Raw genomic sequence first — 15,772 nt, 5'->3', positions numbered from 1 at the left:
TATATATTTATATATTATTTATATATATTTATTTATTTATATATGCATCTTATTGCTTTTTTATCCTAAAAAAAAGACAATACAACATACATCCATAAACGTGGACACATGTGAAAAAGTGCAATATATTTATCTGTACAGTAATCTATTTATTTATATATATATTTATTTATTTTATATATATATTTATATATTATTTATATATATTTATTTATTTATATATGCATCTTATTGCTTTTTTATCCTGCACTACCATGAGCTTATGTAACGAAATGTCGTTCTTATCTGTGCTGTAAAGTTCAAATTTGAATGACAATAAAAAGGAAGTCTAAGTCTTTACGTGCCTTTTGTTAATTATTGGTTTAAGCGTTACATACCTTTTTTTACCTGCACGCTGTCTCCCGCAGTGCTCTGCATTATGGGATCACGACAAACCAACCCCGACGCGTTTCGACTTCTACAAAGCAGTGAACTATCTGCTGCCACCTACTGGTATGGAGTATTATAAGATTACCCTGCCGAGCTCTGCACAGCACAGGCACTAGACAACGTCACATTATTGGAGATGTCCGATAATATCGGCCGGCCGATAAATGCTTTAAAATGTAATATCGGAAATTATCGGTATCGTTTTTTTAATTATCGGTATCGTTTTTTGTTGTTGTTTTTTTTATTAAATCCACATAAAAAACACAAGATACACTTACAATTAGTGCACCAACCCAAAAAACCTCCCTCCCCCATTCACACTCATTCACACAAAAGGGTTGTTTCTTTCTGTTATTAATATTCTGCTTCCTACATTATATATCAATATATATCAATACAGTCTGCAAGGGATACAGTCCGTAAGCACACATGATTGTGTGTGCTGCTGCTCCACTAATAGTACTAACCTTTAACAGTTAATTTTACTCATTTTCATTAATTACTAGTTTCTATGTAACGGTTTTTATATTGTTTTACTTTCTTTTTTATTCAAGAAAATGTTTTTAATTTAGTTATCTTGTTTTTTTTGTTTTTTTTTAAAAGTACCTTATCTTCACCATACCTGGTTGTCCAAATTAGGCATAATAATGTGTTAATTCCACGACTGCATATATCGGTTGATATCGGTATCGGTTGATATCGGTATCGGTTGATATCGGTATCGGTAATTAAAGAGTTGGACAATATCGGAATATCGGATATCGGCAAAAAGCCATTATCGAACATCCCTAATCAATATATATCAATACAGTCTGCAAGGGATACAGTCCGTAAGCACACATGATTGTGCGTGCTGCTGCTCCACTAATAGTACTAACCTTTAACAGTTAATTTGACTCATTTTCATTAATTACTAGTTTCTATGTAACTGTTTTTATATTGTTTTACTTTCTTTTTTATTCAAGAATTTTTTTTACATTTATTCATCTTATTTTATTTTATTAATTTTTAAAAAAAAGGACCTTATCTTCACCATACCTGGTTGTCCAAATTAGGCATAATAATGTGTTAATTCCACGACTGTATATATAGCGGTATCGGTTGATATCAGAATCGGTAATTAAGAGTTGGACAATATCGGAATATCGGATATCGGCAAAAAGCCATTATCGGGCGTCCCTAATTATTATGATTATTGATTTGCAAATAATATTTTTTGGACCAATTAGGTGAAGTTGCATGGTTCAATATCTCACGGCACACTAGTGTGTCGCGGCACAGTGGTTGAAAATCACTGATATATACAATATATAACAATTACCATGTACAATATTACAGTATCTGTAACAGCTGCAGCATAAAATAGAGAGTAGATCCAGCAGAAAATATACATTATAAACAAAGAGAGGTAGCTAACATAGAAGCAATCAGGTTACAGACAGATATCAACTTGCAGCCCGTGACGACGTTAATTAATTTTCATTTATCGTCCGGTTAATTGACTTCCTGACTATCGGCCCAGGTCTGTGTGTGTGTGCAGCTCACCTGCAGGTCCAGCAAGATGAGCTGAGCATGTAACGTCACCTTGGCTGGTCTGTTTCGCACGTACTGCAGCAGCCTTAGGATCACGCAGGGCTCTGCACAGAAGCGTCACATGATCACCAATTGTTGGATCCATTCACATTTATCATGAAGTAACTTTGACAACAACAGCACCCATGCTGTGCCACTCACAATGAGCCGTGGAGGCTGACAAGTGCGCACTATTTGACAGCGGCCAGCAGAGGGCGCAATTGACTCACGCCTAAACCAGCGAAATCTGTGGCGTTCCACCAGAGCAGGGGTGGGCAACACAAAATGTTGTAAGAGCCACATTCAGGGCCCGTGGCATAGGCCGTATAGGCAAATGCTAAGGGCGCCGTCCATCAGGGGGCGCCACGCCAGTGCCACAAATGTTGGAGAAAAAAAAAAGTTGGTACTATTATTTCTAAATACAAAAAATAATCCCACATTAATTAAAATGCAAAGTAAAGCCTATTTAATTGAAATATTATTTGTTACAACATTACGCCCCCCCCCCCGCACGGTGCGCCCCCTCCCTTCCCGTATCATGACTCTTACCACATCAAAAAATCAACACAAGATGTCAAAACGGCCAAAACTGTCAGGTGCCCAGGGAAGAAAAAAGAGAAAAGAGGAGGAGAAACGAGAAAAAGACAGAGGTAGCAGGTAGGTAACGTTAGCCTACATGAAATTATTTGTCTGTTACAGAATGTGATAGTAACCTGGCTTTTTAGCATTAAGCTAATGTTACATGATTCGGCAATTGCTAATCAATAAATAGAGTTCTGTTTTAACGTCGGGTTAATATTGTGGAGGGGGCTAAATTGTTATGGAAAATAATAATGTAACGTTAGGTAATTACAGTACTCCCACCTTACATTCCTCAGGGACATTTGCATTAGATCTTTTAAGCAGGTGTTTTTTGTTTACATTGTTATTGCCTTCTGGTTAGCTAATGTTTGCCCTGCAGGTAATAGTCACTTTTCCACCCCTTTATATATTAGGTATAGTTGTAAGCCTAGTTGTTAAAGTGCACATCATTAATGTTAATTAAGCAATATCACATGAGAGGGAATGCTGTTTTTTAATTTGAGCACTGCTGTGATTCGGTTAAAGATAATCATAACATAACATTCTCATATAATATGTTAATTTGCTTTCTTTAAGTAAAAAAAAAAGGTCAAAGACAAAGCTATTCGGTTTCTTGTGAGTATATACACTTCACTGCCGATGTGGGGGGGGGCACCTAAAATCTTGCCTAGGGCGCCAGATTGGTTAGGGCCTGGCCTGGCCACATTGGATCAAAAATACAAGAAACAAATCTGTCTGGAGCCGCAAAAATTTAAAAGCCGTATATATAAGTCTTATATTGAAGGCAACACATGACTTAAGTGTCTATATAAGCTATAATAGCCTACTATCAAATTGACTATGTGTCGCAGGCTGAAGCAAATCTTCGTTGACAGAAATGTTGAAATGTAATATTTGTTTGCCACAGTTTTACAACATTAGAAACCATTAGTAAATCAGAATGTGAGATAACTCCTGGAAATGACTGGCTTTTAATGGCCAAAGGTATAGATGTGTGTTTCCAAGTTAAAGGAAACGGCAGGCTTCATTCTTTTGATAGATTTATTACAATCTTTGGCGAGCTAGGTAATGTTTGCTGTGGTCTGGAACAACATGCCACACAAAACAACTATCAGAAATGCTGCCAATATTACATCCAGATAATGTGTCATTAGAAATGCAAAAGTAAATTAAAGCTGCATGCAGCGATGGACGGGACCGACTTTGACGGCACATAAAATCCAAACCGGAGCAGTAATTAAAACTCTTTGGTCAACTTTTAATCAGAAGGGTTCAATCTCTCTCCTGTGCTAGTTAGAAGCCGACACGACAAACGCGCTCAGAGGGGATAATGTTTGAAAAAAGGTGACCGTTTTTACAAAACTTTTGTTTTGAAGGGGGAATTGCAAACTTCCTGTTGATTTTTGCTGGGGGTTGTCAATTTATGAAATGTAGGTCTAAGTGAGACCTACATAGAGGTTTTTGTTTCATGTCTCTAAGACATTCCTACTGGGAGTTACAGGCAGTTTTGTCTGAGTTTTCTTCCTAGGAGCAGTTGTGTCTGTGTTTTCTTCCTAGGGGGCGCTAGAGCGCAATTTTGAGTTTTGGGGTTGGGTTTTGTGATTAGATCGCAATTTTTGCCAGTCCTGATGTGTGTGTCCAGTTTGGTGAGTTTTGAAGCATGTTAAGGGGGTCAAATTACAGCTCAAAGAGGCAAAAGTGACTGTTTTTACTAAACTTTTGTTTTGAAGGGGGAATTGCCAACTTCCTGTTGATTTTTGCTGAAGGATGTCAATGTATGAAATCTAGGTCTGCGTCAGACCTACATAGAGGTTTTTGTTTCATGTCTCTAAGACATTCCTACTGGAAGTTACAGGCAGTTTTGTCCGAGTTTTCTTCCTAGGAGCATTTGTGTCTGTGTTTTCTCCCTAGGGGGCGCTAGAGCGCAATTTCGAGATTTGGGGTTGGGTTTTGTTATTAGATCGCAATTTTTGTCAGTCCTGATGTGTGTGTCCAGTTTGGTGAGTTTTGAAGCATGTTAAGGGGGTCAAATTACAGCTCAAAGAGGCAAAAGTGACTGTTTTTACTAAACTTTTGTTTTGAAGGGGGAATTGCCAACTTCCTGTTGATTTTTGCTGAAGGATATCAATGTATGAAATCTAGGTCTGCGTCAGACCTACATAGAGGTTTTTCTTTCATGTCTCTAAGACATTCCTACCGGAAGTTACAAGCAGTTTTGTCTGTGTTTTTTCCTAGGGGGCGCTGGAGCGCAATTTTGAGTTTTGGGGTTGGGTTTTGTTATTAGATCGCAATTTTTGCCAGTCCTGATGTGTGTGTCCAGTTTGGTGAGTTTTGAAGCATGTTAAGGTGGTCAAATTACAGCTCAAAGAGGCAAAAGTGACTGTTTTTACCAAACTTTTGTTTTGAAGGGGGAATTGCCAACTTCCTGTTGATTTTTGTTGAAGGATGTCAATGTATGAAATCTAGGTCTGCGTCAGACCTACATAGAGGTTTTTGTTTCATGTCTCTAAGACATTCATACTGGAAGTTACAGGCAGTTTTGTCCGAGTTTTCTTCCTAGGAGCAGTTGTGTCTGTGTTTTCTCCCTAGGGGGCGCTAGAGCGCAATTTCGAGTTTTGGGGTTGGGTTTGTTATTAGATCGCAATTTTTGCCAGTCCTGATGTGTGTGTCCAGTTTGGTGAGTTTTGAAGCATGTTAAGGGGGTCAAATTACAGCTCAAAGAGGCAAAAGTGACTGTTTTTACTAAACTTTTGTTTTGAAGGGGGAATTGCCAACTTCCTGTTGATTTTTGCTGAAGGATGTCAATGTATGAAATCTAGGTCTGCGTCAGACCTACATAGAGGTTTTTGTTTCATGTCTCTAAGACATTCGTACTGGAAGTTACAGGCAGTTTTGTTCGAGTTTTCTTCCTAGGAGCAGTTGTGTCTGTGTTTTCTTCCTAGGGGGCGCTAGAGCGCAATTTTGAGTTTTGGGGTTGGGTTTTGTGATTAGATCGCAATTTTTGCCAGTCCTTGAAGCATGTTAAGGGGGTCAAATTACAACTCAAAGAGGCAAAAGTGACGGTTTTTACTAAACTTTTGTTTTGAAGGGGGAATTGCCAACTTCATGTTGATTTTTGCTGAAGGATGTCAATGTATGAAATTTAGGTCTGCGTCAGACCTACATAGAGGTTTTTGTTTCATGTCTCTAAGACATTCGTACTGGAAGTTACAGGCAGTTTTGTCCGAGTTTTCTTCCTAGGAGCAGTTGTGTCTGTGTTTTCTTCCTAGGGGGCGCTAGAGCGCAATTTTGAGTTTTGGGGTTGGGTTTTGTTACTAGATCGCAATTTTTGCCAGTCCTTGAAGCATGTTAAGGGGGTCAAATTACAACTCAAAGAGGCAAAAGTGACTGTTTTTACTAAACTTTTGTTTTGAAGGGGGAATTGCCAACTTCCTGTTGATTTTTGCTGAAGGATGTCAATGTATGCAATCTAGGTCTGCGTCAGACCTACATAGAGGTTTTTGTTTCATGTCTCTATGACATTCCTACCGGAAGTTACAAGCAGTTTTGTCTGTGTTTTTTCCTAGGGGGTGCTAGAGCGCAATTTTGAGTTTTGGGGTTTGGTTTTTTTATTAGATGGCAATTTTCGCAAGTGTGTGTGACAAATATGGTGAGTTTTGAAGCATGTTAAGGGGGTCAAATTACAGTTCAAAGAGGCGGCGGTATAATAATAAAGAATAAAACGCACAAAATACAATAGGATCCTCTGTCCCAAAGGGACATTGCGGTCCCTAATTATATACAAAGAGGATAAAAGTAAACAATATTAAATGAACTCAAATATAGCTACAAACGAGGCATAATGATGCAATATGTACATGCAGCTAGCCTAAATAGCATGTTAGCTGTCATGCACTGACCAAACATGTCTGATTAGCACTCCAACAAGTCAAGAACATCAACAAAGCTCACCTTTCTGCATTCACGCACAGCACAACATTTTTGGTGGACAAAATGAGACAAAGGAGGAGTGGCAGATTTGACATGTAAACAAACTGTTGCGTCACAGTCCACACTATGGTGAGTTCAAGAACCGCCGAAATTAGTAGGACAAGACGATGTTCACCAAATACTCTCAATAGTGACGCATACACACAAACATATTGGGATTTCTAATAATTGGGAAGGTTTGTGTCATGTTTGTCCTCAAACAAAAAACATGCTAAAACAAAAAAATTATCTCTCTCCCCCCCCCCCCCCCCCCCCCCCATCTTTTTCCATTTAAAAATGATCCAGGGAGCCACTAGAGCGGCACTTAAAGGCCTACTGAAATGAATTTTTTTTATTTAAAACGGGTATAGCAGATCCATTCTATGTGTCATACTTGATCATTTCGCGATATTGCCATATTTTTCCTGAAAGGATTTAGTAGAGAACAACGACGTTAAAGATCACAACTTTTGGTATCTGATTAAAAAAAAAAGCCTTGCCCCTATCGGAAGTAGCGTGACGTAGTCAGTTGAAAGGCTCCTTACATTGTTTTCAATGCAGCTAGAGCGATTCGGACCGAGAAAGCGACGATTACCCCATTAATTTGAGCGAGGATGAAAGATTTGTGGATGAGGAACGTTAGAGTGAAGGACTAGAGTGCAGTGCGAGACATATCTTTTTTCGCTCTGAGCGTAACTTAGGTACAAGCTGGCTCATTGGATTCCACACTCTCTCCTTTTTCTATTGTGGATCACGGATTTGTATTTCAAACCACCTCGGATACTATATCCTCTTGAAAATGAGAGTCGAGAACGCGAAATGGACATTCACAGTGACTTTTATCTCCACGACAATACATCGATGAAGCACTTTAGCTACGGAGCTAACGTGATAGCATCGTGCTTAACTGCATATAGAAACAAAATAAATAAATCCCTGACTGGAAGGATAGACAGAAGATCAACAATACTACTAAACCATGGACATGTAACTACACGGTTAATGCTTTCCAGCCTGGCGAAGGTTAACAATGCTGTTGCTAACGACGCCATTGAAGCTAACTTAGCAACCGGACCTCACAGAGCTATCCACCTACGCCAGCCAGCCCTCATCTGCTCATCAACACCCGTGCTCACCTGCGTTCCAGCGATCGACGGTGCGACGAAGGACTTCACCCGATCACAGATGCGGTCGGCGAAACGGAGGAAGTTAAGGTGAGTTCGGCGGCTAGCGCGTCTGCTATCCATCTCTGTCCTCCTGGCTGTGTTGCTGCAGCCAGCCGCTAATACACCGATCCCACCTACAACTTTCTTCTTTGCAGTCTCCATTGTTCATTAAACAAATTGCCAAAGATTCACCAACACAGACGTCCAGAATACTGTGGAATTTTGAAATGAAAACAGAGCTTTTTTGTATTGTACTCAATGGGGTACCAATACTTCCGTATCAACCGTTTACGTCACGCGCATACGTCATCATACATAGACGTTTTCAACCGGAAGTGTGGCGGGAAATTTAAAATGTCACTTTATAAGTTAACCCGGCCGTATTGGCATGTGTTGCAATGTTAAGATGTCATCATTGATGTATAAATTATCAGACTGCGTGGTCGCTAGTAGTGGTTTTCAATAGGCCTTTAAAGAGCCGCAGGTTGCTGACCCCCGCACCAGAGTAATAATACCCACAAAAAAAAAGGACATAAATAAATCCCGATAAGAAGAGAATCTCACCGTGCTGTGAGCAGAGCTGCTGAGTCAGCGCGGCGTGGTCGCACAGAGACAGGAGGACTAAAACACACTCTGCGAGCGCAAGAGGGTTGAGGTCAGATGACAAGGACGCGCACATCGCCTGCAACACACACTGCAACCTGGGAGAGACATAAGCAACTTTATACCAAAATCTATTTCATCTTTTTACATTTTCAAATGAGCATTAGGCCTTTACCTTAAAAAAGGCATTTGGGTCAACCTAGTGCAGGGGTCACCAACGCGGTGCCCGCGGGCACCAGGTAGCCCGTAAGGACCAGATGAGTAGCACGCCGGACTGTTCTAAAAATAGCTCAAATAGCAGCACTTACCAGTGAGCTGCCTCTATTTTTTAAATGTTATTTATTTACTAGCAAGCTGGTCTCGCTTTGCCCGACATTTTTAATTCTAAGAGAGACAAAACTCAAATAGAATTTGAAAATCCAAGAAAATATTTTAAAGACTTGGTCTTCACTTGTTTAAATAAATTCATTATCTTTTTTACTTTGCTTCTTATAACTTTCAGAAAGACAATTTTAGAGAAAAAATACAACCTTAAAAAGGATTTTAGGATTTTTAAACACATATACCTTTTTACCTTTTAAATTCCTTCTTCTTCTTTCCTGACAATTTAAATCAATGTTCAAGTAAATTTATTTTTTTTATTGTAAAGAATAATACATACATTTTAATTTAATTCTTCATTTTAGCTTCTGTTTTTATCGACGAAGAATATTTGTGAAATATTTCTTCAAACTTATGATTAAAATTTAAAAAAAATTATTCTGGCAAATCTAGAAAATCTGTAGAATCAAATGTAAATCTTATTTCAAAGTCTTTTGAGTTTCTTTTAAATTTTTTGTTCTGGAAAATCTAGAAGAAATAATGATTTGTCTTTGTTAGAAATATAGCTTGGTCCAATTTGTTATATATTCTAAAATTAATCTTAACCAGGAAAAATTACTAATGATGTTCCATGAATTCTTTTTTTTAAGTTTTTCTCTTCTTTTTTTTCGGTTGAATTTTGAATTTTAAAGAGTCGAAATTGAAGATAGACTATGTTTCAAAATTTAATTGTCATTTTTTTTCGTGTTTTCTCCTCTTTTAAACCGTTCAATTAAGTGTAAATATCATTCATTATTAATAATAACATAGAGTTAAAGGTAAATTGAGCAAATTGGCTATTTCTGGCAATTTATTGAAGTGTGTATCAAACTGGTAGCCCTTCGCATTAATCACTACCCAAGAAGTAGCTCTTGCTTTCAAAAAGGTTGGTGACCCCTGACCTAGTGTGTGTGTGTGTGTGACAATCATTGCTACTTTGACTTTAAATCTAGAAGAGGTTATTTGAAACAACAACAACGGCAAATTAACACTAGGCGGCCATTAGATTAGGCACGCCTGCGTAAACCTAACAAAATGTCTGCCACGACGACGCACCGGTCGGCGTGCGTAGGCGCCGTCCTCGCCGCCAGGACTCGCACTGTCTTCAGGGCGCCGACGACCAGCTCCTCCCGGTGTGTGCTGCCGCCATCGCCGCGGCAAAGGCGCAACACGGACTGCAGCAAGGCATTGTGGGAGTGAGGGTCCTCTCTTGCGGCGGGTGAGCCAGCCTGGGACCAGAAGGGGATTGTTTGATGTGTCAATAAATAAACCCAATATGACAAAATGCAGACAACAAAAATATTGGGACAGATGGTTGATGTAAACGCTTCTATTTACTGTAAATATATTGGGAATAAAACTGGACTCACTGGTGACGGTGGCAGAGAAGAGGACTGTGGAAAAACTAGTGAGCATCCTGGATGATGCCAGTCACCCTCTGCCAGTGTTTCCCACACATTCATTTATTTGTGGTGGCCCGCCACGAAAGAATTACGTCCGCCACAAATTTAAAAAAAAAAAAATATTTTTTTTTTTTTTTTGTCCTCTCCAGCTTCTCAGGCAAATCATATAGTTGATGTAGATGCCCGTATCGGCTGTTCAGATTTACTTTACAAAAGAGAAGTGTAGGATACTTCTCTTGTTGCCTTATTTGTATTTGACTTTATTAAATGTATTTATATTAGAAACACAACATGTGTATATAACAAAGGGTGCAAAGTCTGCAGGCAGTAGGAAACACATGGTTAAGTGTAGGGAGTAAAACGGATGGCAGTCTAAAGTTCAAGATTTTTGGAGCTCTTTGTTCAGTGGATCAGATGTTTGATGAAGCTCTGTGTCTATCTACCACCACTACTGTTTTCTGTTTATTTGTTACTGACTGTGGCAGGACACCTCTGCCTCTGTTTCACTTTATGTTGCTGGTAAATAATATGGTGGTAGTAGTAGGCTAAAGTTAAATTATTTAGTGTGCACTAATTAAAGGGGCAGAGCTTTAGGAGACATTTTAGCTTTTATATTCTATAAGATATATTTTTTTGTAAGAACCACAATTAATAAATATATTTCAGTGAATAACTTATTGTTCAAATCTGTATATAAATATGTACATAAAGTGTAGGGCTGCAACAACTAATCGATTAAATTCGATTATAAAAATAGTTGCCGATTAATTTAGTCATCGATTCGTTGGATCTATGCTATGCGCATGCGCAGAGGCTTTTTAAAAAAAATTAAAAAAAATTTATTTAAAAAAAAAAAAAACCTTTATTTATAAACTGCAACATGTACAAACAGCTGAGAAACAATAATCAAAATAAGTATGGTGCCAGTATGCTGGGTTTTTTCAATAAAATACTGGAAAGGACAGAAATGTAGTTTGTCTCTTTTATCCGATTATTAATCGATCAATCGAAGTAATAATCGACAGAGTAATCGATTATCAAATTAATCGTTAGTTGCAGCCCTAATAAAGTGTTGTAATTATATTGTAAAATGGATGGATGGATGGACGTTTAAAACAAAACTGTTATTATTAATTAGTAAGTATACATTTTTTGAGCATTTTTAGAGAAAATCATATCATTGTAGTAAATTATGCAAATTACTCAATGATGTCATGGTGACCACGCTCATAGCCACGCCCCCACCGCCACAGGTATCTTGGCAGTTTATGGGAAACACTGCTCTGCATACCGTTATCAGTAGCCAGGGGAGCCTGTTCAGTGCTAGACTGCTTCATCCCAAGTGCAGGACTAATAGACTCAAAAACTCCTGTCCCACACGCTATTAGACTTTACAACTCCTCTCTGGGGGTGAGGAGGGGGGTACTAGGATGACATTAGACTGTACAACTCCTCTCTGGGGGCGAGGAGGGGGGTACTAGGATGACATTAGACTGTACAACTCCTCTCTGGGGGTGAGGAAGGGGGTACTAGGATGACATTAGACTGTACAACTCCTCTCTGGGGGTGAGGAAGGGGGTACTAGGATGACATTAGACTGTACAACTCCTCTCTGGGGGTGGGGAGGGGGGTACTAGGATGACATTAGACTGTACAACTCCTCTCTGGGGGTGAGGAGGGGGGTACTAGGATGACATTAGACTGTACAACTCCTCTCTGGGGGTGAGGAGGGGGGTACTAGGATGACATTAGACTGTACAACTCCTCTCTGGGGGTGAGGAGGGGGGTACTAGGATGACATTAGACTGTACAACTCCTCCCTGGGGGTGAGGAGGGGGGTACTAGGATGACATTAGACTGTACAACTCCTCTCTGGGGGTGAGGAGGGGGGTACTAGGATGACATTAGACTGTACAACTCCTCCCTGGGGGTGAGGAGGGGGGTACTAGGATGACATTAGACTGTACAACTCCTCTCTGGGGGTGAGGAGGGGGGTACTAGGATGACAGGGGATGCAAAACAACAACAGTGCAATACTTTTTCATAACATGGTCACTACTGTCTAGTTTCTCTTGTTATATTCTTATTTTACTGTTATATTTGTATTCTCATTGTTGCTTTTTATTTTTATTCTTATTGTAATATTTTTCTATTTTGTTTCCATTTATACCCCCATTATTTACTTTTTACTTTGATCTCAAATCTGTACACTGCTGCTGGAATTGTAATTTTCCTGAGGGAACTCTCCTGAAGGAATCAATTAAGTACTATCTATCTATCTATATATCCATTAGGGCTGCAACTAACGATTCATTTGATAATCGATTAATCTGTCGATTATTACTTTGATTAATAATCGGATAAAAGAGACAAACTACATTTCTATCCTTTCCAGTATTTTATTGAAAAAAACCAGCATACTGGCACCATGTTGTGGACATTGGGGGTGCAGCATACACCAACAATGACACAGAAATGTAACTCATCAGAACTGAATCAGATATTGTACACGTTTCTGTTGTGAATAATAATTTAGGCTGCCTCTGAATAATAGCATGAAATATTCCAGCACCTTCATAACGTTTAGTTATACTAAAGCGTCACTCAAATCTAAATATATTTATATAGCTTTATCGGCCCGGCTACATTGATCCATTATGAAACCAACCTGAGATATTTATGTCCGTTACGTTTATTTCCAAATTGGTAACCGTGCGTTTTCTCTCTCAAAACGGAGTCAAATGTGCCGGAGACACATTATCAGCTCCGCGTTGCAACAAAGGCATAACTTTAATGTTACTCACAAAAAAGCTGAATTCATGAATGCTTGTTGCCACTATGGACTTAAAAAGTTACGTACTGTGAGTTCTTCCCTTCATTCATGGCTCCAACATTTTTTTTCTTCAGGTGCTCCTGAAGCAATGTTGTACTTCCGTGCCATTTTGCAGGAAACGCTCTTCTTTGAAGTCTTTAAAGTGAAGTGTTCCCACACTTTTGACGACTTAGGTCGTACACTTTTCTCCATTGAAGCAATAACCTCAAGATGTTTCTCCGCTAAACTATCGGTAGCGTTTTCCTGCGCCATTTTTCGAATGTTTCCAGACGCCGTCGTCACGTGAGCTGCACATGACACATCATTGGCTAGCTTACGCCACCTCATGAGACGTAGCCTCACCGCCGCCCTGGCGCTGTTTTGTACTTTTTTGTACTTATTAGGGTTCGCATGTACCCTGTATAAAAGGACTCCCACAGGTACAAAGGAACCTATTGAAATTGTAAGGTTGATTATTATTCCGCAGCTTTGCGCACTACTTTACCCCCCTTAACATGCTTCAAAACTCACCAAATTTTATACACACATAGAAAAACTGGGACAGCACACTTTAGTAAAAAAAACAAAACCCAAAAATCAAAATTGCGCTCTAGCACCCCCTAGGAAAAAAACAAAAACAAACTGCCTGTAACTCCCACTAGGAAGGTCGTAGAGACATGAAACAAAAACCTGTATGTAGGTCTGCTTTAGACCTACAACTCATAATGACACATTCCCGGGCGAAAACCAACAGGAAGTTGGCAATTTCCCATTTTAGACAAAAAAGTACTAAAAACACTGCTTTTTACGTCTTTGACCTCTAATTTGACCCCCCTAAAATACTTCAAAACTCACCAAAATTCTCACAAACATCGGGACTGGTAGAAATTGCGATCTAAAAAAAAAACCGAACCCCAAAACTCAAAATTGCGCTCTAGCGCAATTTTTGAATAAAACAGAGACAAAACTGCTCCTCAGAGGAAAACTCAGACAAAACTGCTTGTAACCTCCGGTAGGAACGTCTTAGAGACATGAAACAAAAGCCTCTACGTAGGTCTCACTTAGACCTACATTTCATAGATTGACATCCTTCAGCAAAAATCAACAGGAAGTTTGCAATCCCTCCTTCAAAACTAACTTTTTGTTAAAACCGGTCACCTAACATCAAACATTATCTCCTCTGAGCGCGTTTGTCGTTTCGGCTTCAAAATACTACAGGAGAGAGATTGAACCCTTCTGATTAAAAGTTGACGGAAGCGTTTTAATAAGTGCTATGGTTTTGATTTTACGAGCCTTCAAAGAAAAGAACCACTGTGCCGCAGCACCTAGGAAAAAAACACAGACACAACTTCCTCTAACTCCCAGTACGAATATCGTAGAGACATGCAACAAAAACCTCTATGTAGGTCTGACTTAGAGCTACATTTCATACACTGACATCCTTCAGCAAAAATCAACAGGAAGTTGGCAATCACCCCTTCTAAACAAAAGTTTCATAAAAACACTAATTTTTGCCTCTTTGCGCTGTAATTTGACCCCCTTAAAATACTTCAAAACGCACCAAACTTTTTACACACATAAGGACTAGCGGAAATTGCGATCTAATTAGGACTAGCACCTGCCAAAATGCGGACCCGACCAACGCTGCTTGCAGCTTTAATTTTGATTATTTTTTCTCAGCTGTTTGTAAATGTTGCAGTTTATAAATAAAGGTTTATAAAACAAAAAAAAACAACCAAAAAAAAATTTAAAAAAAATAAAAAAGCCTACGCGCATGCGCATAGCATAGTTCCAACGAATCGATGACTAAATTAATCGCCAACTATTTTGGTAATCGATTTTAATCGATTTTAATCGATTAGTTGTTGCAGCCCTAATATCCATCTATCTATCTAAATTCCAGACTATAATCCGCTATTTTTTCCCCCCACGCTTCGCCCCCTGCGGATTATAAAACGGTGCAGCTAACTCCTGGATTTTTCTCCGCTGACGGCCACAATGCAAATAGTTTTCTTCAACACATGCAAAGTCACTTAACACCTCTAAACTTTTGGGGCGGCATAGCCTGGTTGGTAGAGTGGCCGTGCCAGGAATTTGAGGGTTCCAGGTTCAATCCCTGCTCCCGCCATCCTAGTCACTGCTGTCGTGTCCTCGGGCAAGACACTTTACCCCACCTGCTCCCAGTGCCACCCCACACTGCTTTACATGTAACTTAGATATTGGGTTTCACTATGTAAAAGCGCTTTGAGTCACTAGAGAAAAAGCGCTATATAAATATAATTCACTTCACTTCTGCTTTCAACACAGTCCTGGATGTTTTCAAATACCTGGTTTTCTGTGCTGCGTTCACTCTGCGTTGAAAGAACCGCCCGGACCACCTGCGGAGAAGAATCAAGCATGAGGTCGTCACACATTCTGTATGGCTGATGTCATGTCATGTCACACACACACACACACACACACACACACACACACACACACACACACACACACACACACACACACACACACACACACACACACACACACACACACACACACACACACACACACACACACACACACACACACACACACGCGCGCACACACACACACACACTTCGTCACTGTGGGCCAGCAACAGGTACAAGAGCCTGAGGGCCAAGAGTCCGACGTCTTCCAGGCTGAAGCCCGCCTCGTCCGGCCTCCCTGGTCCGGAAGCAAGGGCGCGGCTCTCCGGCAGAGCCTCTGAGGCGCCAGAGGTAACTCCTGGTACATCCAGAGCCTCACAGAGGCCAGATAAGTGCAGGTCCAGCAGAGGGAGAAGAAGCACAGCGCCAGGACACCTATATATATACACACACACACCCAGAGGTGGGTAGAGTAGCCAGAAATTG

At 39.8% G+C, this 15,772-nt stretch overlaps 1 protein-coding gene across 2 annotated transcripts in view; it reads right to left on the bottom strand.

The window, feature by feature from the left end:
- The window catches only part of atrip (ATR interacting protein), a 68,126-nt gene that overhangs the window by 9,699 nt on the left and 42,655 nt on the right, over positions 1–15,772 (bottom strand). For both annotated transcript variants that reach the window (XM_062037603.1, XM_062037604.1), the window contains exons 10-14: positions 15,496–15,721; positions 15,224–15,274; positions 9,738–9,910; positions 8,283–8,419; positions 1,975–2,066 (exon numbers count right to left, since the gene is read on the bottom strand). In XM_062037603.1, coding sequence (XP_061893587.1) covers positions 1,975–2,066; positions 8,283–8,419; positions 9,738–9,910; positions 15,224–15,274; positions 15,496–15,721 — 679 coding nt within the window. The remainder of the gene's footprint in view (positions 1–1,974; positions 2,067–8,282; positions 8,420–9,737; positions 9,911–15,223; positions 15,275–15,495; positions 15,722–15,772) is intronic.

Source organism: Entelurus aequoreus, linkage group LG26 (assembly GCF_033978785.1).
Source record: "Entelurus aequoreus isolate RoL-2023_Sb linkage group LG26, RoL_Eaeq_v1.1, whole genome shotgun sequence".
Taxonomy (NCBI): Eukaryota; Metazoa; Chordata; class Actinopteri; order Syngnathiformes; family Syngnathidae; genus Entelurus; species Entelurus aequoreus.
The sequence above is the reverse complement of the archived record's forward strand: the minus strand, read 5'-3'. Positions and strand labels throughout refer to the sequence as shown.